At 44.7% G+C, this 23508-nt stretch overlaps 1 protein-coding gene across 1 annotated transcript in view; it reads right to left on the bottom strand.

Annotated features, from left to right (window-relative positions):
- The window catches only part of DHX35 (DEAH-box helicase 35), a 68935-nt gene that overhangs the window by 2327 nt on the left and 43100 nt on the right, over positions 1 to 23508 (bottom strand). The window contains exons 13-21 of the mRNA NM_001192343.1: positions 20508 to 20632; positions 16793 to 16847; positions 14199 to 14294; positions 12373 to 12467; positions 11656 to 11733; positions 10518 to 10647; positions 6633 to 6714; positions 3906 to 3977; positions 2497 to 2608 (exon numbers count right to left, since the gene is read on the bottom strand). Of these exons, the coding sequence (NP_001179272.1) occupies positions 2497 to 2608; positions 3906 to 3977; positions 6633 to 6714; positions 10518 to 10647; positions 11656 to 11733; positions 12373 to 12467; positions 14199 to 14294; positions 16793 to 16847; positions 20508 to 20632 (845 nt within the window). The remainder of the gene's footprint in view (positions 1 to 2496; positions 2609 to 3905; positions 3978 to 6632; positions 6715 to 10517; positions 10648 to 11655; positions 11734 to 12372; positions 12468 to 14198; positions 14295 to 16792; positions 16848 to 20507; positions 20633 to 23508) is intronic.

Here is a 23508-nt window from a genome sequence, read left to right as displayed (position 1 = left end):
TTAGTTAAGGAGGGACCAAGTTTCTTGGGGTAGGAGAGGGTTAGGGCCCTCGCCTGTACAATGAGGTTGTTGAACTACATGATTTCTGAGCCCAGCCTCTCTAAAACTACTCTGATCATAAGCAGTCGTCAGAGTGGAGCAGATGAGCTGAAAAACAGGCATTTGGGGAGAAAAAAAAAGACAAATTTGGCATTGCCATTTTCTTCAAAATTCTGGGGCAGTCAGTGTGCTCTTTAACTTTGTGGGTTTGACCTAGAAAAACTGTCATTTTGAGGTGAGAAGGGAAAATGACTCTGCTTCTGGGTTAATCCTGTTCTCCCAGAGTCTAAATGAACCTGACACAACTTCAGAGTCTCTCTTCTCTGCCTGCCTGCCTGCCTCTCGTTACGCCAACAAGCGGGCTTAAAACTGCACCATTCTCCTTAAGCTCGAGTTTGCATTTCTAACTGTTCTTTTGGACTTCTGAAGTCTGCTGCGTTCCACCTGAGAGGTTTGGTGGAAGATTTTCTTTCATTTCAGGTTCATTCTTATCAGCCCAATGCAGCAGAGAAAACACACTGCATTCTTATCAGTCCCTGAAGTTGATCTCATTTTTAGCTGAAATATCTGGATGGGGATATAGGAAGTTGAACTATACAGGTCTGAAATGTTTTTTGTTTGATGGTTTAAGATTTAATATGGAAAGATTTAAAATGACAACTTCCCTCGACATTGCTGGAGGGGGAGGGATGAAAAGATCCGTCCCTTTATAGGATCACAACTCAAACATTTCCAGGAGTTGAGCCAGTGAGATAAACGAGGGAGGCAGGACCTGGAGAGAGTCGCTCACAACAGGCCCCATTCCTCAGCCCCTGCTGCAGACTCAGGCTCAGAAACCCAGCAAATTCAACATGTCTTTCAAGAGAGTCTTGAAATCCATATTTAATGTGGACTCTCCCAATTTTAAAATGCACCAATAAAGCCACATTTTGGTCTGAAAACACTGCAGTCTGGCTACAGCTTTGATGAAGTAACAGGTTTTGGTTTCCCTTTTGTGGTAAACAATGGTCAAACTAGACAAAATATCTGAAGCGATAATTTTCAGGTACTGGGTAACAGAACACAGGGCTGTAACCCTTGAGAAAAAGGAAACACTCGAGGTGAGTGAAAGTTATAGTCATTCCAGGTCTCCGCATGGCTCTTCACATTTTGTAGTGTCCAACTCTTTGAGACCCCACGGACTGTAGCCCACCAGGTTCCTCTGTCCACGGAATTCTCCAGGCAAAACTACTGAAATGGGTGCCATTCCCTTCTCCAGGGGAACTTTCCGACCCAGAGATCGAACCCGGGTCTCCTGCATTTCAGGCAGATTCTTTCACCATCTGAGCCACCAGGGGAGCCCCTGTCAGAGGGAAGTGAATCCTAAATAGAGAACAGTATAGCTGGGGAGAGGAAACACAGATCAGAGTTTAGAGCTGCTGAGCCTGCTGGAATTTATAGAACAGGGCATCAGAAAAGAGGAGCTCCAGAAATCAACACAGAGCTACCACTCTTAAACCTCTGGCTGAATACTAAGCCACACAGGTGCAGGCCAAGGGTCCATAAGGCTGGCAAAGAACAGGAACTGGGGAGTTGTGACCTGGTACAGAGGAGATTCTGGAGGTCTGCACAGTGCTGGAGACACTGGAGTTCCGCGCAGCCAGAGTGCAAAGGCCTCACTGAACATCCTAGGCATCCAGTTGAGACATCAAAAGTCCATGTCTTGGGAGCAGGGCTACTAGACACCTGCCCGAAAACAACTCAAGTCAGGTCTTGGTAGAATTAAACTGACTGCCAGTATGAACTGTCTACTAGAAAAAACTCAATATTCTTTACAGAAAAGACAACAAATTCAACTCTTCACAACAAACCACCCATAATGTCCAGCACACAACAAAAAATTACTAGACAAGAGAAGCAGGAAATGTGGCCCATAATGAGGTAGAAAAACAGTCTAAAAACAAAATAGATCAGAGACGACAAAGATGCTGAATTAATGCACGTCTTCCATAGAAAAAAGCATATACTACATACACAGCAATGCGCCCACCAAGTGTTTAAAATGAAACAGGTTTAAGCTTGCACACACGTTCTGCGAGGCAATCCTCATCAGAGTATTTGTGCTGCTTCTTATGAACATGGTCCAAAGTGTGACAGACTTTCTTTGGAAATGGTTTAAAAGGGCAGAGGGAGAGGGGAAGAGTTAAAGATATATTCTCCTTTTTTTATCATGTAAGCTGGAGGGATTTATTTTTAAATGCACGTTTTAAATATCATGTGAGCATTTTAAATATCATGTGAGCAAACAGTATGGTGCTTTTACCCAGAACGATCTGAGACTATGGTAACAGCCTTTCATCTATGTACCACGGGTTGGGGTTGGGGGGCAGGCAAGTTTAGGACATTACATTGAAAAATAAACGTATATTTAAAAATATGAAGAGGCAGGTAACAGGTGGTTTGGGGGTTCATTCCTACCGTTCCTTGTTGATAAAAGTGTGGAGCCAGCTCCAACAGCCAAGCAGACTCAATGGCGGTCACATCTCTCATGTAATACTTGGAGGTTTGGATAACTTCATTGTAGATAACCCTGAAATAAGAAGAAATCACGAGCTATTTTCCTATTTATTATAATTAGAATCAGAACCACAACAATTAGAGATGGTTCTCCTTTACTTTTAAAATGCATCCACCTGTTCTGTGCGCCAGGCACTACACTAGACAAATGTATTCATGTTGCTCACCTAAGCCTCATGACCTGAGTGGTAGGTACCAGTGTGCCCACTGCACAGAGCAGACTCTAAGTCCCACGTGATTTCCAGGACATCTCAGTTGAACCTTCTGGTTCCCTATGCTTTTGTTTACACAACTCTGAACAGAGTCTAATGACTTCATCAGAAAATGTAGAAATAGAAGCAAAGGCTCACTGATTCTGAAAGGAGCTGGGAATTAACTGTAAAGGGACCCAAGGGAACTGTCTAGAGAGATGAAAGCATTCTATATCTTACTGGGAATATGGGTTACACGCACACAGTTGTAACGACTGCTAACAGTTTTCTTTAGGAGCTAATGAGAAGATTGATTGTGGTGATGGATATATAACCCCGTGAATGTATTTAAAGTCACAGGACGGTACACGTTAAGTGGGTAAATTGTATGTATGTGAATTACATAATATCTCCATAAAGCTGTCAAAACACACACACACACACACACACACACAAGAGGGGGGAGCTTGCCTAAGGCTGAGGTAACAGATACCAAAAAGTCAAGCCAAGAAGGTAATTTAAATCCCCAGATTTTAAGACTGCATATATTAATATAGATACCAGTTTCCAGGGACTTCCCTGACAGTCCAGTGGTTCAAGGCTCTGCACTTTCATTGCGGGGGCACGGGTTCACTTCCTGGTTGGGGAACTAAGATCACCCATGCCACACCCTGCAGCCGTATCAGCTTCCACAGCGAGTATTAGTATCTGCTCCCTGAAGCCAGCCCTTACAGCCTGGCCCGCGGAAGTGTGAACCTCAGCCACCTATCAAATACATCCCTCTACGGAAGCCTTTCTCCCCAGGTACTGGAGTCCATCTGTTCTCTGTTGGGCTGTGGAATGGGACCTGGATTCCTCTCTCTGCACAGCTATACCGAGAGTGAGGACAGAGCACCCAGTCTGTGGGTGAACATGAATGTTTGCTGAGGGGATCAGCAGGCAGAGGAATAAGACCATTGGCTTACAGGGATCCTTGACAGAGTAGAAATTCTTTGTAGAACAGAGTCAGCAAATGTGTACTGGGCACCTAGACTCTAGGCGCTGGGGACCCAGAGACGAACCAGAACGAGGCCTTGCCTTCAAAGCACTGACAAAGCAGAGGGGCAGGGGGGGGCTTACCAGCGGGGCGGCTTCTCTGCATAGAGGACCGATGCTGGGTGGATGTGCAATTCATGATCATCACGGATGGTCCTTGGGAAGCAGAGCAATTTTGTCTCAAGTACATTTTAAACACTTCCAGCAAGACCTTCCCACAGATGCATTTAAACTCATCAAAAACGCAGGCTGTACTTCACACAAACAAAACTATCCTCTCCATCTTCTCTCGAGCCTTTTATGACCCCTCCCCTACTGTCACCCCAGAAATCAAGAATAAATCATGCTAAAAAAGGGAGAAGGAAAGCAACACATGGACATCCAAATATTTTTCTGCTTATGTTTATGTTTATCTTCTGGAGGTTCTCTTTCAAAAATTTCCTTGAGGACAGAAATAATATACACAATTACTTCTATAAACTTTTATATTAACAAGGTTAAACAGTAAAGAGTATGGAAGAGATAATTATAAATGGGGGGGAAAGAAAGCTCAATACTGGACTATCCACTTCTCTGAGATAATATTTCAAATGCCAACTTAGATTTTATTTAGTTTAATTCAAAAAAATATTTACGGCACACACGACTATTGGTGAGATCAGCTCATGAGAGAAGATTAACAGATCAGAACACTGCTGCTCAAACCATAATTACAGAGCACTTCTGCAGGTGCCAGGAATGTGTGTCAGGAAAGTGCTTCAAGGCCATGACCCAGCGCATCTCCAGCGCTGGAATAAAGCCATTGCCCGGGGTGTTGGCTGTCTTATCAGGCGACCAACACTGAACTTTGTCCCAAAGGGACTGACCACCATGAAGCATGTTGTGTAGCCTGTATTTCTATTGGGGATACTGGTGAAAGACTTTTGTGAATGCTAGTGGGAATTGCTAATTAATACTCTTGAGGAGAGCGGGGTAATCAGAATGACAATGAAACGATGGTTCTCACTGGAGAAGCTCACAGCCTGTCCAGAGCTGCCTCGGACAGAACAGCTCAGTGCTGGGAGCTGGGAGGAGAGTACATACGATGGGCAACAGAACCGTGACACTGATAGGCTGGAACACCTGGCCTGGGGTGACAAATAGAACATACTAGAAACAAATGTAAAGTGCTATCCTGAGGCCCAGTCAGCAACCAAATACTGGATGAAGGAGACCTGGCTGCCAAAAAAACAAAGAAGGTCAATGCAATTCTGGGCTCATTAACAAAGCCCAGTGGGAGGAGTTTGGGGGAGAATGGGAACCCGTATATGTATGCCTGAGTCCCCTAAGGTGTTCATCTGAAACTAACAAAACACTGGTAATTGGTTATACCCCAAGAGAAAATAAAAACCTAAAAAAACAAAAAAAACAGAGCCCAGTATCTGGAATGGGACACCACGGAGAGTTCAGGATCACAGGACTATAATATGTTCTGAGGGGAAAAAGCTAACAATAGTCTCAGGCGAAAACCCAAAGACAAGTTAGGGAGAGGCCCTTTTGAGCACTCCCTTATTAAAGAAGGGACTTTCCTTGTGGCTCAGCTGGTAAAGAATCTGCCTGCAATGCGGGAGACCTAGGTTTAATTCCTGGGTTGGGAAGGTCCTCTGGAGAAGGGAAAGGCTACCCACTCTAGTACTCTGGCCTGGAGAATTCCATGGACTTTGTAGTCCATGGGCTCGCAAACAGCTGGACACGACTCAGCGACTTTCACTTTCACTTTATTAAAGAGGAGCACCTTCTAATCACTGCTCTAAAAAACTGGCTAAAGTGAAGTTACAAAACTAAAACCAGCTCAGAAACAGAAAGACAGACTAAAGTAACACTTCAACAAACTGGAATGATTTGGTTTGGAGAAAAGAGGGCTAACTAGGTGTTAGCTTTCACCAAATTTGAATATACCAGAGGTTATCGGAGGTCATCAGTGAATCTTCTACACCTGGAAAATGGAACTGGAAGAGACAGGCTGTAGTTTTCAGCAGAGGGAGGGGCTGGCCAGCACATGAAGAACACTCACCAACATTCCAGTGTGGCTACAATGCACCTGGGGAGCTTCAGTTGTGCAGACCTCTAAAAACGTCACGAAGCACCCAACAGCAAAACTAACTTCTCTAGGAGAGAGCACCTGTAATGGTTCCCTTGAGTCCTATTACTCTCTGATTACAACAGATATGTTACCAGCCTGCAGACTTGTAACAGGCTTCCCTGATAGCTCAGTTGGTAAAGAATCCACCTGCAATGCACCTGCAGGAGACACCAGTTCGATTCCTGGGTCGGGAAGATCTGCTGGAAAAGGGATAGGCTACCCACTCCAGTATTCTTGGGCTTCCCTGGTGGCTCAGCTGGTAAAGAATCTGCGCATAATGCAGGAGACCTAGGTTCCATCCCTGGGTTGCCAAGATCCCCTGGAGAAGGGAAAGGCTACCCACTCCAGTATTCTGGCCTGGAGAATTCCACAGACTGTATAGTCCATGGGGTCGCAAAGAGTCGGACATGACTGAGCGACTTCCACTTTCAGACTTGTAACTATCATCCTCCTACAACACATGGATGGGCTGAACATTTGAGAATCATTTCCACAAAGTTAAGACATTTTGCTTAAATCTGTACAGCTAACCTCAATGCATCTTTAGAAGGAGGCAAGGTGCAAATAAAGAAAAATGATTTAACTTCTCTGCTTTCTCTGCATGTCAGCTTGCTGTTGGGTTTGGTTTATTTTTAAGATTTTAATAACTTAAGTGACTTCACAAATGACTTCACAAAGTATCATGTTACCTATAAGCTCCAGTAGAATGAAACCTCGCAGCATTTGCAAAGAATCCGGAAACGATGCACCTCAGAACTGGATCTGGATCACCTACACAAACAGGGATGGATGAGATGAGACCTCACCTGCCCTATGCTCTGTCCTGTGAGGCCCACCCCAGGCTGCCTTGAGCCGCCTTGAAACCATCTCCTGAATGGGTTCAGCCCCACGATTCCCAGTGCCAAATGCCTGCCCTGGCACCATCTATAGGGGTCCCCACCCTCCACAATGGCTGCTGATGGAAACATATCAGACTGTTCCTTAACCTGGGACCACCCCCCCAATTCCCCTGCACCCCCAGCCACAGAGGACCAGACCAAGGCTGGGCACCAGAACCTACAGAGCACTCCACAGGCTGGCCAGTGACCTTGGAACTCCTCTTTAGGAGAGCATTTTACAGGAATGATGTTCCTTCCCTAAGACCCAACCTGGGACATTAACACTACAACATTATTTCTGTGATTACAGTTAGTTTGTAATTCTTCAAAATTTTCAAACAGCTCAGTTTAACTGGCGTCTGTGCTGCTGTAGTAAACATCTTCCAAGGATAAAGCCTGCTCAATTAGATGATTTCTACATGATATATCCAAATTATTCTGCAAAAACGATAATGCCATCCATATGGCTTATGACATACGATATTTCATCAATTCTAAGATTTATTTTTTTTTACACTTTAACTCACTGAAATCAGGACAGCATTTTATAATTATAATTGGCAACAGTTTTTCTTTCTTAATGACACATAAAATAATGGTATGTCTTAATGGTGTCTTATGTTGGTAAATAGGTTACCAAAAAGTGGTATGATTTACAAAGCCATCAACAGTGTATGAGAATGTCAGTTTTCCTGCATTCTTACCAGCAATGTTCTGGCACAAAGGTACCCCTTCTTTAACTGTACACTTATTTATTACTATTACTGTATTTCTTCTTTTCAAATTTTCCATTCCATTCCTTTGCCCATTTATCAACTTGGAAATTAGGTGTTTTTTTCCTTAATATGTTAAATAAATTCACTCTATAATAAAGCTTTTTTTATCCCTTATATCTGTTGAAAATATTTTTTCACTGTTTTCTTTAACATCTAGTTTTTTTTTAATTGGAGGATAATTACTTTACAATGCTGTGTTGGTTTCTGCTGTCAATGTCCATCAGCCACAAGTATACATATATTCCCTCCCTTTTGAAGAGAAGTTTTCAATTTGCATGTAATTTATTGCATTTCCATAATTTTCTCTATTGTTCTTCAGCACAGAACTGAAAAAAATCCCAAATCTGCATTTCCAAACACAATCTGATCCTAGACTCAGTTCCTTCTCTCCACTTGCCCAAAAGAAGTTATCTATGCAGAATGTGCATTGTTACCAAAATGAGATAATTCCCAAGGGATAAAAACTGCCCTCCTTAAGGAGTAGGATAGTGGGAAATCTTAAATATTACAAGGATTGTGGCCCTCCAGAGCTCAACCCTACCTTACAAAATCTTATCCCTTAGTACTGAATTCCTCTTGGTAAAAAGAATTTAAATTCAATATAACTCTTCTCCTGGGCGAGGGGTTTGATAGGGACAGAGTGAAGGGACAAAGCAGGTGATAAACAGTTAATCCCACTAGGGAATTGTAAGCAGTGAAAAAGTATAGGAGATTTAAGTTAATGATCATTCAAGAAAGTAGGTTTAATTAACCACAAAATGCAGCAGGCTTACTTCAAAACAAAACCATGCAACAGAAGCAGAAGACATGCTCAAAAGCACTGAAAGAATGGTGGCCTGAGACCCCACATCCTCAGTGAGCTCAGGAAGCTAATGATTCCTAGGTCACGCTTCTCTGCCCACGCTAAAAACAAAAACATGAGAAAGGTGGCGTTATCCTGAAACCTGCGCTGATTTACCGCATTTTAGTCTGCGTTACCACCTTCTGGCTCATTTTCACTGCACCATGACAGTCCCCGTTTGACTATGTAGGGACAAGAAAGCTCCCTGGCCTGATGGAGAGGAGGAGCTGAAGATGGAAGCTTGATGTCCACTCAAGAATGAGGAAGAAGGTGGTCTTTTTCCCCTCCCCCGATTTCCCTTCAATTATAAAGCTGCAGCCCACTAAGTTCTCCGTGTGCACCTTCTTGCCCGCCCGCTCGTAAGCCTCACGAGCATCCTATTCTAATCAATCGCTTCTTATCTGTCACTTTGTGTTTCCCTAAATTCTTTCTGCACTGAGGCCTAAAGAATTGGAGCTCTTCCTTTGGAGCCTCCAAGACACATTTCTGCTGTTTCAAGCTGACAATGAAAAACCGGTTAAGAAACAAAGATGCAAATGTATGGCTGCTCGCTATTTCCTGGGAGACAGGCACTTGATCAGCTTCTCCCCAGTTAGCTGCCTCTGTGAGCTTCCTGTCTGTACTGATGATACTTTACCCAGTCACCCGGGCTCAGTGCTTCCCTCTCTTAGGAGCGTGGTCATCCATCAACACCCTCTGAGCATCTGATACGCTCCTCTCTGCCAGCACTTGTCTCCACAGTCCTCTTTGCCTAGTGAGCCCTTTGCCACTGGTTTCTAATCCAACCAGTTTGCTCAACTGGACTTCCACCACTACTCGAGGCCCACTGTGAGCCCTCTCAGTACCCCCAACCCCAGGATTCCATCTTCCCTGCATTCCTACTACAATCCCCATCACTGTACACCATGAGCACTCAAACATCTATTCCTGTAGTCTCTAAGACAACTGATAATCTCATTTGCAGTACTTTGTGTCTCTGTAGGAATCTCTCCCGTCACTGCACTGTTTCAACAGTAAGAACCGTGTCTTTGTCATCATGTAATTAGTTTCCCTTAGTACGAAAGCAACATAAAGCTCTGGAATGAAGCTGCCTGAGCTCTGAGGCCACTCACTCACTGTGCGACCTCCGTGTGGCACGTCACTCACTACCTCTCAGCCCACTTTTCTCATCTGAAGAATGGGAATCACGGCAGCGCATGCTTCACTGGAGCTCTGTGAGCACTAAATGAACTCACGTATGAAGACACAGCCCTGCTGGGCCTGTAACGGGTGCTGCAGTTAGGTTAGTAAGAGCTAGTAGTGCCAGGAGTGTTTCCAAGAGCCTGGCACACAGGAGATGTTCAAAAGACAACTGCTGACTGGCTAAGCAGACACACCACCCCCCTGAAAGCGTGTGTTGGCGCCACACAGGCCCATCTTTGCTAGTTACCAGCTGTGTTGTCCCGAACTTAAATTAACTTCTCCCTGGGACCTTACAACTCCTCTGTAAAATAAGGATAACATCACCTACACCCTGGAGTAGCAGAGTAAGTGAGAGAATATTAAATAAAACCCCCGTGGTGCAACCGAGCGTGTCCTCAACTAACAGGAGTCACTGGCACTGCCAGAGGCCAGAGACTGTCTTACACAGCACTTCCATCTTACCTGGCGACTGTCTAGGCTAAACACACAGTACGTGCTTTAGTAACACCTGTAGCTGAAAATAAAAGGCAGTTTATACGGAATGGCCATAAATGTTATCCATGTAAAAGTCATTTTTCTTGCAAAGCCTACAATAGGGAAAATTAACCACATGGCATACAATGAGGTAAAGAATGGTAATGATTCGTAAGTGTTGTCAGGGCTTGTTAAAAATTTTAAATAAAAATAGCCCTTGGAAATGAAAACGGACCTCCTTGGCGGGGGGAATATGCTCCCTTCACATGCAGCTTTTCACCAACACAGGCAATTCAAAATGTGAGCCCAGTGTGGGTCCAGCGTATACTGTGTTGTCTCACACCGCCCAGCCTGAGAACGCCAAGAATGCAATTCCACAGGGCAGAGAGAGGAGCGTCATGAGCAGTGGCGGTTTATTCTTACCTTCACTGGATTTCTTGGGCACCTGAAACTTGACGAGAAGCTTTTTCAACTGCTCCCTCACTGTCGCAGCTCTGACGAGACCCTTGTAATTCAGGAAATGTTCCTGACACCACTGGGAGTTCTTGTTGTGCTGCAGGGCAACGCACACACAGGGAGGGTGAGACAGCACAGGACAACTCTCGGCTGAGGCTGCGTGGCGGGCGCCACTTGACTCTGCCCTCTTTAGCTTCCTTAATGGGACAAGATCTTCAAGTCATTACAGGCCTTTTGGGGCCCCATCTCTCTACACAGATGCTGATCACCCTGCTTACCATCTGACTGCTGTCCAATCTCACTCTCTTGTGCTAAAGGGCAAGTGAGAACTTAACAATAAGCAGTCTTAAGTATCTCCATGAGAGTGGCCAACTATCAGACAGAACCCTTCCCTGCGGCTCTTTGCAAATCAACCTTCCCTCTCTGGCAGCTCAAGGTTATCACTTTACTTGACAACAGGCAAGTACAAGAAGGTCTGGTACTGATGCGTAAGCCCAATACTTTGGCCACCTGATACAAAGAGCCGATTCACTGGAAAAGACCCTGATGTTGGGAAAGACCAAGGGCAAAAGAAGAAAGGGGTGGCAGAGATGGTTACATAGCATCCCCAACTCAATGGACATGAATTTGAGCAAACTGCACTGCAGGAGCGGAGAAGGCAATGGCACCCCACTCCAGTACTCTTGCCTGGAAAACCCTATGGATGGAGGAGCCTGGTGGGCTGTAGTCCATAGGGTCGCTAAGAGTCGGACACGACTGAGCTTTCGCTTTCACATGACTGAGCTTTTCACTTTCACTTTCACTTCTCACTTTTATGCTTTGGAGAAGGAAATGGCAACCCACTGCAGTGTTCTTGCCTGGAGAATCCCAGGGACGGGAGAGCCTGGTGAGCTACCGTCTACAGAGTCGCACAGAGTCGGACACGACTGAAGCGACTTAGCAGCAGCAACAGCAGCACTGCAGGAGATAGTGAAGGACAGGGAAGCCTGGCATGCTGCAGTCCACAGGGTCTCAAAACGCTGGACACGAATAAGCGACTGAACAACAGACTACCTCCAATGGACGGGAGCATGGAGGGGGCCTTTGTAGCGGCAACTGTGCTTACTTTGATAAATGCTTCATACACATTGAGCATGGTAAGATGGTCACCCTCCTCCACAGCAAATTTTCGGTGCGCTCGAATCTGGAAAGAATAAGGCAATGTTTAGAAGCTGACTCCTGTGAGCCTCTTGTCCTGGAGGTAACATTACACGATGAATAGCTCAGTATAATTCATTTGCAACACTGTCTTAATTTCAAGTGTACATAAATATCGTAACTTTTCCTTCACAGTCTTTCCAGCATTCACCCATCTACTCATCACGAATGCCTGGGCTGGGAGGGCCCTGTCAGCAGCTTGGCTGTGCCAGGCCTGCTGTGCCCAGGCAAGAACTCCTGGCATCCCTAATGAGCCCACCAAGGTTGCCCCCAGAGAAGCCTTGAAAACAACCTCCCTTACTTTTGAAAAGTCAGTAGGACAATGGTTAAGATTTGGACCGTGAAAGGCAACTCCACCAATTCTGGCTGAGCAACTGTAAGTTACTGAAGTTTTCTGTGCCTCAATCTCTAAATATGGTGACAGTAATACCTCCCTCCCAAGTTCACACTGAAGATAAAATGACATGATGTAGGAAAAATTTTGGCACAATGTCAGGCACAAAGTAAGATAAACACTCCAAACTGAAGCTGCTCTGTCACCAGCAGTCCGTGGGCAATTTTAACAAATGAAAGCCCAAAGTGAGCAAGACTCGTACGAACAGCTTGGGGAAAAAGTCAGACTTACAGCCTGAGACTTCTGGTTTGAGGGGACCACAAAGACATTCTGGATCTGCATCATGGCGGCAATGCTCAGAATTTCCTGAGAACAGCCAAAATTCCCTATAAAACAAAACGCATGTTTGATTTCAAACATATCATGTGTCACGAGAAGAAAAAGATGTTCTCTGATGTTTGCCTTGCAGCATACTATAAACCAAGATCATCTATTTCTACATAGCTTCATTTTAAAATCTTATATAAACACTTCACCCTGCCAAATGGGATGCTCTGTATACATGGTCCAGATGAATGGAGGCCTGGAAGGACTCCATTCTGCAGCGGTCACACCAAAGGACTCTGCCAAGAGACTCAACTAGGGTAGGTCAGCTCCACACCTGCTCCCTCCTCTCTAGATGGATACCTGGAATCCTGGGAGAAAGCCTAAGAGGGAGAGGGGGCAGGGAATACTTGGACTGTGTCCCTCTGCTCTGGGATCTTTCTATGAAGTGGCCTCCCTCTCAACAGGGCTCACTTCACTGGGCAAGGCTGAGGCATACCTAGACCAGGGAAGCATGCAGTGGGCCACAGCTGCTGGCACCTGGGCAGAGTCTGTAGCAACCAGCCCTCCAGGGCATCAGATGGAGTGAACTGCCCTGCACACTCCCCCACAGCTTCCGGCCTCACAAATGATCTTTCCTGCTTCTCAATGCAAGCCCGTTAGCTCCAAGACACAACTATAGCTAACTTTTCACCACGCTTAATCTGAAACACAGCTTTGTTGACTGCCAGTGAATATAAAGTTAGACCAAAGCAAGACAGAACTAGTATTTCCCTTCTCTGGGCTGTTGGGGGTGGCGAGTGCAGTCTCTAGTCTCCAGAGGATTTTGACTTCTACATATGAGAGGATCTTGAGGCTCTACACTTTGATCCCTTAACTAATATTCTCATAAAAATCTGAAAGCATCAGAGAAGCTGGGACTCTTGCCCATGGGTAGTGCAAATACAAAGTGGAGGACGCTGTGGTGATTCCTCAAAAACTAAATGCAGAATCACCGAGCAAGCGATTCCACCCTAAGTATTAGACCTCAAAGACGTGAAAGCAGGGACACAAGCACGTGCTTGTACACCTGTGTGCAGAGCAGCACGAGTCACAGAAGCCAAAGGGTGGCAGCTCCCTGGGAATCCGCCAACAGGTGAATGGTCTATTTGCACAGTGGAATATTACTCAGCCTTAAAAAAATCCTCAAACATGATACAATAGGAACCCTGAAGACACTGTACCAACTGAAAAAATCAGTCACAAAAAGACAAATATCGTATGATTCCACTTACATGAGGTTCCTAGAATCGTCAAATTCATAGAGACAGGAAGTAGAACAGTGGTTGTCAGGGGTTGGGGGAGGGGAGAATGGGAGTTAAGTGTTTAATGGGTAGAGTTCCGGTTTGACAAAAATGAAAACATTCTGGAGATGGATGGTGGTGGTGGTTGGACAACAACGCGAAAGTACTTAATGCTGCAGAACTGTCCATTTTAACATTTTTAATTGCATTTAAAAATGAGTAAAATGGTAAGTTTTATGTTGTGTATTTTTCACCACAAATTTATACAAAAACTCAGGTGTCAGACCCACAGGAAGCAAACAAAAGCGTTTCCTGAATTAATGATGACGGACCTTGAATCACAAGTTAACAACATGCCCCAAAGCAGACATCTTTAGATGAAAACTCCTTCAGGCTTAAAAAAAATGCTGGCACATGCTACATTGTGCCCCCTCCCTCAAGGTACACAGAATTTGAGAAACAACTTTCCCGACAAAATAAAATCAATGAGAACCGCTGGTCTCCACCTACCTGATTCAAGCAGCATTTTTGCAAACATGGGATTCAAAGGAAACTCTGCTATTCTCATGCCAAGAGGTTCAGTTAGGCGACAGTCTTTGTCTAGACCTGCCGTAAGAACAACAAAAGACAGAAGGCATGTACCAGCGTTGGAAGATGTACAGTTGTTGGGAGAATAAAAGGTAATACATGCTAGCCAAGGTGTATCCAGGAGATGAATCATACACTATCAGCTTCAACCTGATTGCTGTTACAGTAGAAAAAGCAAAGATTTCCTCGGAGCTCTTGAATACTCAATTTTGAAAAATTAATTCTAATGGCCTCTATGGGCTTCCCTGGTGGCTCAGTGGTAAAGAATCCACCCGCCAACGCAGGAGATGCAGGTTCGATCCCTGGGTCAGGAAGATCCCTTGGAGGGAGGAAGAAATGGCAACCTACTCCAGTATTCTTGCCTGGGAAAGCCCATGGACAGAGGAGCCTGGTGGGCTACAGTCAATGGGGTCGCAAAGAGTTGGGACATATCTTAGGGACTAAACAACAATGGCCTCTATGCAAAGACCTAAGTATAAGGAAATGGCCCCAGAGCCGCCTCCGGCCCCCACCCTCTCCTAGTTCTACTTCTCCCCAGAACCTCCCTCTCCCAGGGCCCAACCCACAACCAGATAGTGCCAAACACAGAGGGCACTTTCCTCAGGGCCCCAGCAGCCTTCGCGCCTGCTAACTACAGCTCCTTGGAAATACTCTTCCCCAGCGTCCATGACCCACACTGTCTGGCTTCTCTGCCACCTCTCCTGCTGTTTTCTCTGCCTCACCTCTGGACTACTGCACTCACTTCCCACGCTAGCAAGGTAATGCTCAAAATCCTCCAAGCTAGGTTCCAGCAGTGTGTGAATCATGAACTTTCAGATGTACAAGCTGGGTTTAGAAAAGGCAGAGGGAACAGAGATCAAATTGCTAACATTCACTGGGTCACAGAGAAAGCAAAGGAATTCCAGAAATAACATTCATTTCTGCTTCACTTACCACGCAAAAGCCTGTGACTGTGTGGATCACAAAAAACTATGGAAAATTCCATTTTTCTCCCCATCACTTATGGCAAATAGATGGGGAAAAAACAGAAACAGTAACAGATTTATTTTCCTGGGCTCCAAAATCACTGTGGACTGTGATTGCAACCATGAAATTAAAAGGCGCTTGCCCCCTGGAACAAAAGCTATGACAAACCTAGACAGCGTATTAAAAACTAGACATCACTTTGACGACAAAGTCTGTATAGTCAAGGCTGTGGTTTTTCCAGTAGTCCTGTATGGATGTGAGAGTTGGACCATAAAGAAGGCTGAGTGCCGAAGAATTGATGCTTTCAAACTGTGGTGCTGGTAAAGACTCTTGAGAGTCCCTTGGATAGTAAGGAGATCAAACCAGTCAATCCTAAAGGAAATCAAACCTGAATATTCATCGGAAGGACTGATGCTGAAACTGAAGCTCCAAAATTTTGACCACCTGATGTGAAAAGTCAACTCTTGGGAAAGACCCTGATGCTGGGAAAGATTGAGGGCAGGAACAGAAGGGGCTGACAAAGGATAAGATGGTTAGATAGCATCACTGACTCAATGGACATGAATCTGAGCAAACTCCAGGAGACAGGGAAGGACAGAGGAGTTTGGTGTGCCACAGTCCATGGCTGCAAAGAGTCTGACCTGACTTAAGTGACTGAACAGCAACAACATTTGGGGCTAACTTGAACTGCACATTTTAAATGGGTGAATTACACGGTGTATGAATTATACCTCAATAAAGATCTTAGGAACTAAAAAAAAATCTTAAAGAACAAAACCGCCACTGAAATTTAATACCAAACTGGATATTATCTTCATTGGAGGCAACCTTCACAGAAAAGACACTTCCAAAAGAGGTGAATTTAGGCCACAATTTTCTCTATTTTAAGATAAACACCACATTTTCAAACAAGAGAATAAGAGTTCCTCCATAACATGGTGTCTCCTTGTCCCAACAATATCATAGGCCGGTATTCTACCCAATCCTCCACTGGAACTCCAGGAGTGGAAGGAAGGGGGTTTAGGGAGAGAACACTGAGCCAGTTTCAGAACGGTGTCAGGGACAGAGAATAAGGCCCAGCTGGGTGACAGCTGAAATACTGGTAAAAGAATCTTCCAGGTGTCTCTTAGGAAGTATAGCTATAGCGATGGTTATTAAAAGCTTTTGATGTATTGACATGCTTCATAAATTTATTGTCCCAATTGGATTTCATGATCCAATCATAAAGTGAAAGTAAAGTGTTAGCTGCTCAGTTGTGTCTGACTCTTTGCAACCCCATGGACTGTAGCCTGCCAGCCTCCTCCGTCCATGGGATTCTCCAGGCAAGAGTACTGGAGCGAGTTGCCATGCCCTCCTCCAGGGGATCTTCCCAACCCAGGGATCAATCATGGTCCCACCTTATTTCAATAAGCTTACATGTCACTGAGAGGATCATATATATGGGAAGAACCAAGTCCATCCTTGAAGATACCAAGAGCCCTAGAGTGAATACAACCTAATATCACATACTAATAAATACGTAAGAAACACAGATTAAGAGACAGACGTACCTCCCAGAGCATAGAGTAACTCCAGTGCTTGAACCATCGACTGCGCTGGAGGTGGCTGGAAGAAGCATAAATCCCCCAAGTTAATTTCATCAAGCACCAGCCATAACAAGGCGACTGTTTCCTGCTCAAACCCACTCTTTGCTTTAACACGCCCCAGACTTCCCAACCTCTACTCTGGAGATGTCCTTCCTCTCCCTCTCGGCACCCTTCCTACTCCTTGGTTTTCAATCTCAGCTTGAGTAAACATTTCCTTTGAAGCTTTCCCTCAGGCTCCACTCCCATCAGAAGAGATGGGTCCTTACCGTGACCTACCTTCTTGCTTTCCCTAAACTCTCATCAAAGATTTCTACTTTTTACCTCATGTCTTGACCTTCTAAGAAGCCCCATGATACTGCAGTATTGACGGACTATTCATCTTTGTACCACCCAGAGCTCTGCCCCAGGCCCTCCCTACAGGGACCAACTGACATCAGTTGGATTTGAACTTCTGGAAATAGAGGGAATGCTAGACAATCTGAAGTTTAACAAAGCTGATACTATGACTTCCAGTCTGAGTCTCTGGATCCTCATGTCTTCTTTCTTTCCACGAACCTTTACTGAACACCTACTATTGTATGCAAAGCATCACTACTATCTCCTAAACGATTTCATCCATAAGCCACATAATAAAATTATAGTCCTTTTGCAAACTGCATAACTTTTTTCTAAATGCGTTCACAACAAATGTATTCTAAATATATACTTTTGCAGGTGAGGAAAGTGAATAACAAAATGTAAAAGACATTTGAACAAGATCCTAGAGGCCACTGGTGGCAAAGCCAGAGACAGAACTCAGGTCTCGTTTTTTCCACTCTGCCACACCCACTTGGAAAAAGAAATGGCAACCCACTCCAGTACTCTTGCCTGGAAAATTCCATGGACAGAGGAGCCTGGTAAGCTAGAGTCCACGGAATCGCAGAGAGTCACACACGACTGAGCAACTTCACCTCACACCCACTGGACTGCCAAGGAACAAAGGTGTACTTCTGGAAGCTGTGCTGACTGCAGGCACATCCTGACGAGGGCAGAACTAGACCTGACTCACGACACACCAGGGCTTCAACAAACCGCTTCGGACTAGATCACATAACTGATTCACTAGTCCTTCCCCATTGCCCACGACATCCTACTTTACGAAGAGGAAACATACCCACAGCACCTAAAAGGGGGCTTGACCCCTGTCTTTACGCCGATACTACATGAGTAACAGGAATGACCGAGCGCTGAATGAGGTTCTGAATAATTACAGAACAAAACAGACAGGCCCTCTTGGACTCCTTTTAATCCTTGGCCCTGTTTGCAGTCAAATCACCAGGCCTGATGAATTCTTCTCTTGGGATTCATCATCAATCAAAAAGCCCACACCTTTACCCCCTCCTCCCCCAATCACATCCAGAAGATTTTCACCTCAACACACACTTACTAGTATTTCTCTATGGCCTCATCTGATTGGAGATCACATAAAAACAGTTTTAATGCAGCTCAAAGGACTGTGTGTGCGTACAGTTTTAGTTTGCTTTTCTCATTGCCTGGTGTTCTGCTCCCACTGTTTCTTATACTCATGGCCGCTTCACGGTGATGACCCTGGGACAGCTGCATGCTATCCAACAAGGTCATACACTATGAAATAAGCACCTTTCTTGCTACTGGGCAACTGAGTGGTTTTCAGTTCTTTGCTACTGTAATTATCACTGCTAAATATATAAAATTATATGCATCCTGTGATTTCAACTGTTAAAAAAAAAAACCCACAATTTCAGGGGAAAATAACCAGAAGGGAATATATGAAGATGTATTTATATGTATTCTCTTCGTTTCTCAGCTATCCAAAAGTTTATGATTTTCATTATTATATTTTTAATTTAATATAAAATGATACTATAATCATTATCCTACATATAAGTTATTTGTTTCTTTTGAATTATTTTCAGGAGAAAATTTCCCAAGAAGAAATACCAGGCATTGCTACAACTCATAATGTCAGAAAGTCCTCCATGAGGACTGAAACAGAATACAAAACCACTTCCCCCAAGTTGTGTCAGCTGGACTTTATCATTTTTCTTTATGTTTGATCATTCAATTAATGTAGAGTGGAACCACTATTTCAATTTGCATTTCTTTCTCCTAGAGAAGTCAAACATATTCCAATGTTGGTTACTATCTGCGCTGTTCAGGCAACATCAGGGACTTTATCATCCAGGAATCTGGCCTAGTTACACACATCAACCAGGTCGGGACAGAATAGAGAGTCAAAAAACACAAGTTTTCAAGTCATAAAAATTCAAGAAGAAAACATGAGTGAGCATTTATTAACTGACTGAGATATGGGGAAGTGCTTCACAAGCACAAGAAAAGAAAATCACAGAGCAAAGGTGGAAAGACCTTGCTGTGGAAACGTTTACAGTGGCTGCACGTAACGAAACAATAACATACAAATAACTAGAAGAACTGTTCACAAGAAAGACTACAGACAGAGGTGAGCAGCTTTAACTAGTTAAGGCTTTAATAGTTAAAGGACTCTTAAAAATCACTAATAAACCTAAAATAGTTTAATTCAGAAGAAATTAAAGTGGCTGATAATGTTCCAGTGGTCATGTATGGATGTGAGAGTTGGACTGTGAGGAAAGCTGAGTGCTGAAGAACTGATGCTTTTCAACTGTGGTGTTGGAGAAGACTCTTGGGAGTCCCTTGGACTGCAAGGAGATCCAACCAGTCCATCCTAAAGGAGATCAGTCCTGGGTGTTCACTGGAAGGACTGATGCTGAAGCTGAAACTCCAATACTTTGGCCACCTGATGCGAAGAGCTGACTCATTGGAAAAGCCCCTGATGCTGGGAAAGATTGAGGGCAGGAGGAGAAGGGCATGACAGAGGATGAGATGGCTGGATGGAATCACCGACTCAATGGACATGAGTTTGGGTGGACTCCAGGAGTTGGTGATAGACAGGGAGGCCTGGCGTGCTGTGGTTCATGGAGTCACAGAGTCGGACATGACTGAGCGACTGAACTGAACTGATAATTTTTTTAACCTTATGAGCAATCAAAAAAGATAAGAGATAATATTTTTCCTTCTTCCTCCCACCAACCAAATTAGAAAAACTCTAAAAGAAGATAACACGGCAGGATGGGTGGCCAGTGAGTCAGGCATGCATGCACTACGCAAGCTTATACCTGTAAAGGAATTCGGCCATGTATCGAGGACCTACGAAATGATTATGGCCTTTGACCCAATAAACCCACTCCTGGAAATAATCAGAAATGCAATCCGCTGTAGGGACTTTCCCTGTAGCTCCACCATAGACCTCCTGGCTTCCCCAGTCGGGATACTTCTTTATCATGCCGACACACTCCTGGATCACTCCACCCCTCCTGACTCGCTAAAATCCCACCTGGGTTTCAGGTCTCGCCTCAGACATGACTTAACTGGGCTGCGGGCCTTTCCTGTGTCTCTCAGAGCACAGGACACAGACCCTGTCATTACTCCACTTACTCTCTCTCCCCCAACAGACAAGAACAGAAGTTGTCACCCTTGTCTGGCTGTTCTCCCCTAGACCCTGCACATGAAACCCACGGCTAAGTGAAAAACACCAGAAAGGTAGCATGCTCTGTACCGATGTCAGCACCCCCCTGGGAGCATTCCAGTGTCCCGACAGCTGCAGATGGAAGGCAGGACTTACCGACATGAAGTGGAACCTGAGGACGTTGTCGATCCCCAGCGCCTTCAGCTGCAGGATGACGGGGGCCAGGTTGCTCCGCTGCATCTCAGGGACAGTGGACTGAGGCAGCTGGTCAAAGGCTTCCTCTGGGGATAGGAAATCAGAACTGTTTGGGATAAAATGTCACAATCAAATGTGACCATTCTGCCAAAGAAACGTTGTCCTTCTCTCACTTTAATGAGGGGCTCTAGGAGTCTAGGCTCAGACTCATATGATACTGTGATAGAACATTGCTTCCTATTTAGGAAAGACCTTTTTCTTTTTTTTAAACTTTAGATAAATATATTTTAACAATTTCAACTTTAGATAAATGTATTTTAACAATTTCAACTTTAGATAAATGTATTTTAACAATATGTCTTTATAAAAGTATGTCCTTTCACTTTAGAATGCTTTTTACAATGTGATTCTTGTTAGCAAAACATCAAAACAAAGCAACAAGTGTTACTGGGGGTGCCCTGTTTCGTTCCCTCTGCTAGGGACAGAGCCAAGGAGCCAAGGCCTATACATAAAAGCAAAGAACAATTTCAGGATAAATTACCAAATAAAACCAAATAACCAAAATATCTTTAAAATATTAAAAAAATGACCAAATCTCATAAAGACCAAAAATTGTCCAACTTTTTAAATCAAGCCAGGCACATACGTCACTCCCAGAATCCAATGCTGCCTCGAACGGATTAATGAATGCTTACACACACCATCAGGAACAAAAGGTGACCTCGAACAGGAAAAGGCACCACAGAGTTCAGGAGGCCAAGACGGGAGGGGCAGGAGCGGGGGGAGGGACAGAGACTCTGGGAAGCCTTTATAAAGAAGCTAGATAAAAAGGGTCAGGGAAAAAAACAGGGAGGAAGAGATTAAACCCTTTTCGTGTATATTCAGAAAGTCTATGGATCATTTAGAGAAGGATTATAGACAAAATCCTCCCACATCAGTCAACATTTTACCTGTGCACACCCTCCTTCACACAAAGGTGGCCTAGCTTCCAACAGAAATCTTTAATTAACCAGAGAAAAGTCAGAGCAGAACAAAAGGTGTCATGAAGAAACAGCACTATCACTGAAGGACTTAAAAAAAAAAACTTTAGTTTGACAAAAGAGACAATAAATATTCTGTAAGCTGATTGATACAAATCATCAAATGCATGAGCCCACCTGGAAGGTTCCGGGTAACAGGCAATGGCTGCTGCTGCTAAGTCGCTTCAGTCCTGTCCGACTCTGTGCAACCCCAGAGACAGCCCACCAGGCTCCCCAGTCCCCGGGATCCTCCAGGCAAGAACACTAGAGTGGGTTGCCATTTCCTTCTCCAAACAGGCAATGGCAGGAAGTTCCAAATGGGATATTCCCTTCAAGTTTCAAGAGCGTTTGGGGGGGAGCCTTTTGGTAGGATAACCACATTTTCCAAGCACACTGTGATCAGATAAGAAGACGATCCTGATGAAGATGCTCATAGGAAGCAGGTGCTTCTTAAGAGTTCAAGGACACTTTGGTTAAGTTCAAGGACACTTGAGTCTACTGAGGACCAAGTACACAGGGCACTGGGCCCAGGGCTGCAGGAGCTGTGGGCCAACAGCTTTTGAGACATTTCCGTGATTCAGAGGGTCTGGGACCGAGATGAGGATCAGGCTAGGTCCCAGTGGAGGGTCCACCCGAGGAGAAATGGAGGCTGAAGGGTGGACAGAAGACGGCTGAGGGGAGAAGGGATTTAGGGCACTGACACCCGGGAGCGGAAGCCAGGGACGAGGCGGACCCGCTGGGCAGAGGAAACAGCCCAGGGAAAGGGACCAACGGTGTGAGAAGCGGGTGCGGGAAGACAGAAGGGAGATTCAAAACAGAGAGTAGTGCAGCAGGGGTGCAGTGCAGGGTCAGTGCTGCTGGACAGCAGGAGGAGACAAGCCAGAAAGTCCCGGAAGGATCTGGGAAACTGTTAAGGGTCAGAGGAGGTGGCGCCCTGCTCAGAGCTGTGATCTCTAGAAGCACTGGTGGAGGAAACCTAGAGGCTGGATCTGCTGTACCCCATTACTGTCAGCTGGTCTCCCCGCAACCTCACCTCCACTAAAGTTGCCCACACCCTTTACCCAAGTCCACTTGCCTATCTTTAGTCTACAGCCTGCTGTTTGATTTCACTGGGGCATGAGATGATGCTGGCCGTTTCCTCCTTAGAAGTAACTTTAGTTCCTCAGGTTAAATAAAGAATTACCATGTGACCCTGCAATTCTACTCCAAGCTGTACATCCAAAGGAATTAAAAACACAGACTGAGGCACACACACGTACATGCTTGTTCATAGCAGCGCTATTCACAACAGCCGAAAGGCAGAAACAACCGTCAACTGATAAACAAATTGTGGTACCTTCATACGGTGGAATATTATTCAGCCATAAAAAGGAATAAAGTACTGATACACTTAAATGAACCTGGAAAACATTATGTTGAATGAAAGAAACCAGACACAAAATGTCACATTGTGTGAATTAATTTGTGAAATATCCAAAACAAATACACTCACCCCTTGGTACCCACAGGAGAATGATTCCAGGACACCCCTCTCCCCCACTGCAGACACCATAATCCGAGGATGCTCAAGTCCCTCACAGAAAATGGTACAGTATTTGCATATAACCTACACACATCCTCTGAATACTTTAAATCATCTCTATACTTACAGTTGGAGAAGGAAATGGCAACCCACTCCAGTATTCTTGCCTGGAGAATCCCAGGGACGACGGAGCCTGGGGGGCTGCTGTCTCTGGGGTCGCACAGAGTCGGACACGACTGAAGCGACTCAGCATAGTATAGCATAGCATAGCATACTGACAGTACTTAATAGAACGTAAACACTATATGAACTGTTGCTAGTGTGTAAGCAACTTCAAGTGTTGCTTTCTGAAACTTTCAGGAATTTTTTTTCCAAATATTTTCGATCTGCAGTTGGTTGAATCTATGGATACAGAGGGCCA

Source organism: Bos taurus, chromosome 13 (assembly GCF_002263795.3).
Source record: "Bos taurus isolate L1 Dominette 01449 registration number 42190680 breed Hereford chromosome 13, ARS-UCD2.0, whole genome shotgun sequence".
Taxonomy (NCBI): domain Eukaryota; kingdom Metazoa; phylum Chordata; class Mammalia; order Artiodactyla; family Bovidae; genus Bos; species Bos taurus.
The sequence above is the reverse complement of the archived record's forward strand: the minus strand, read 5'-3'. Positions and strand labels throughout refer to the sequence as shown.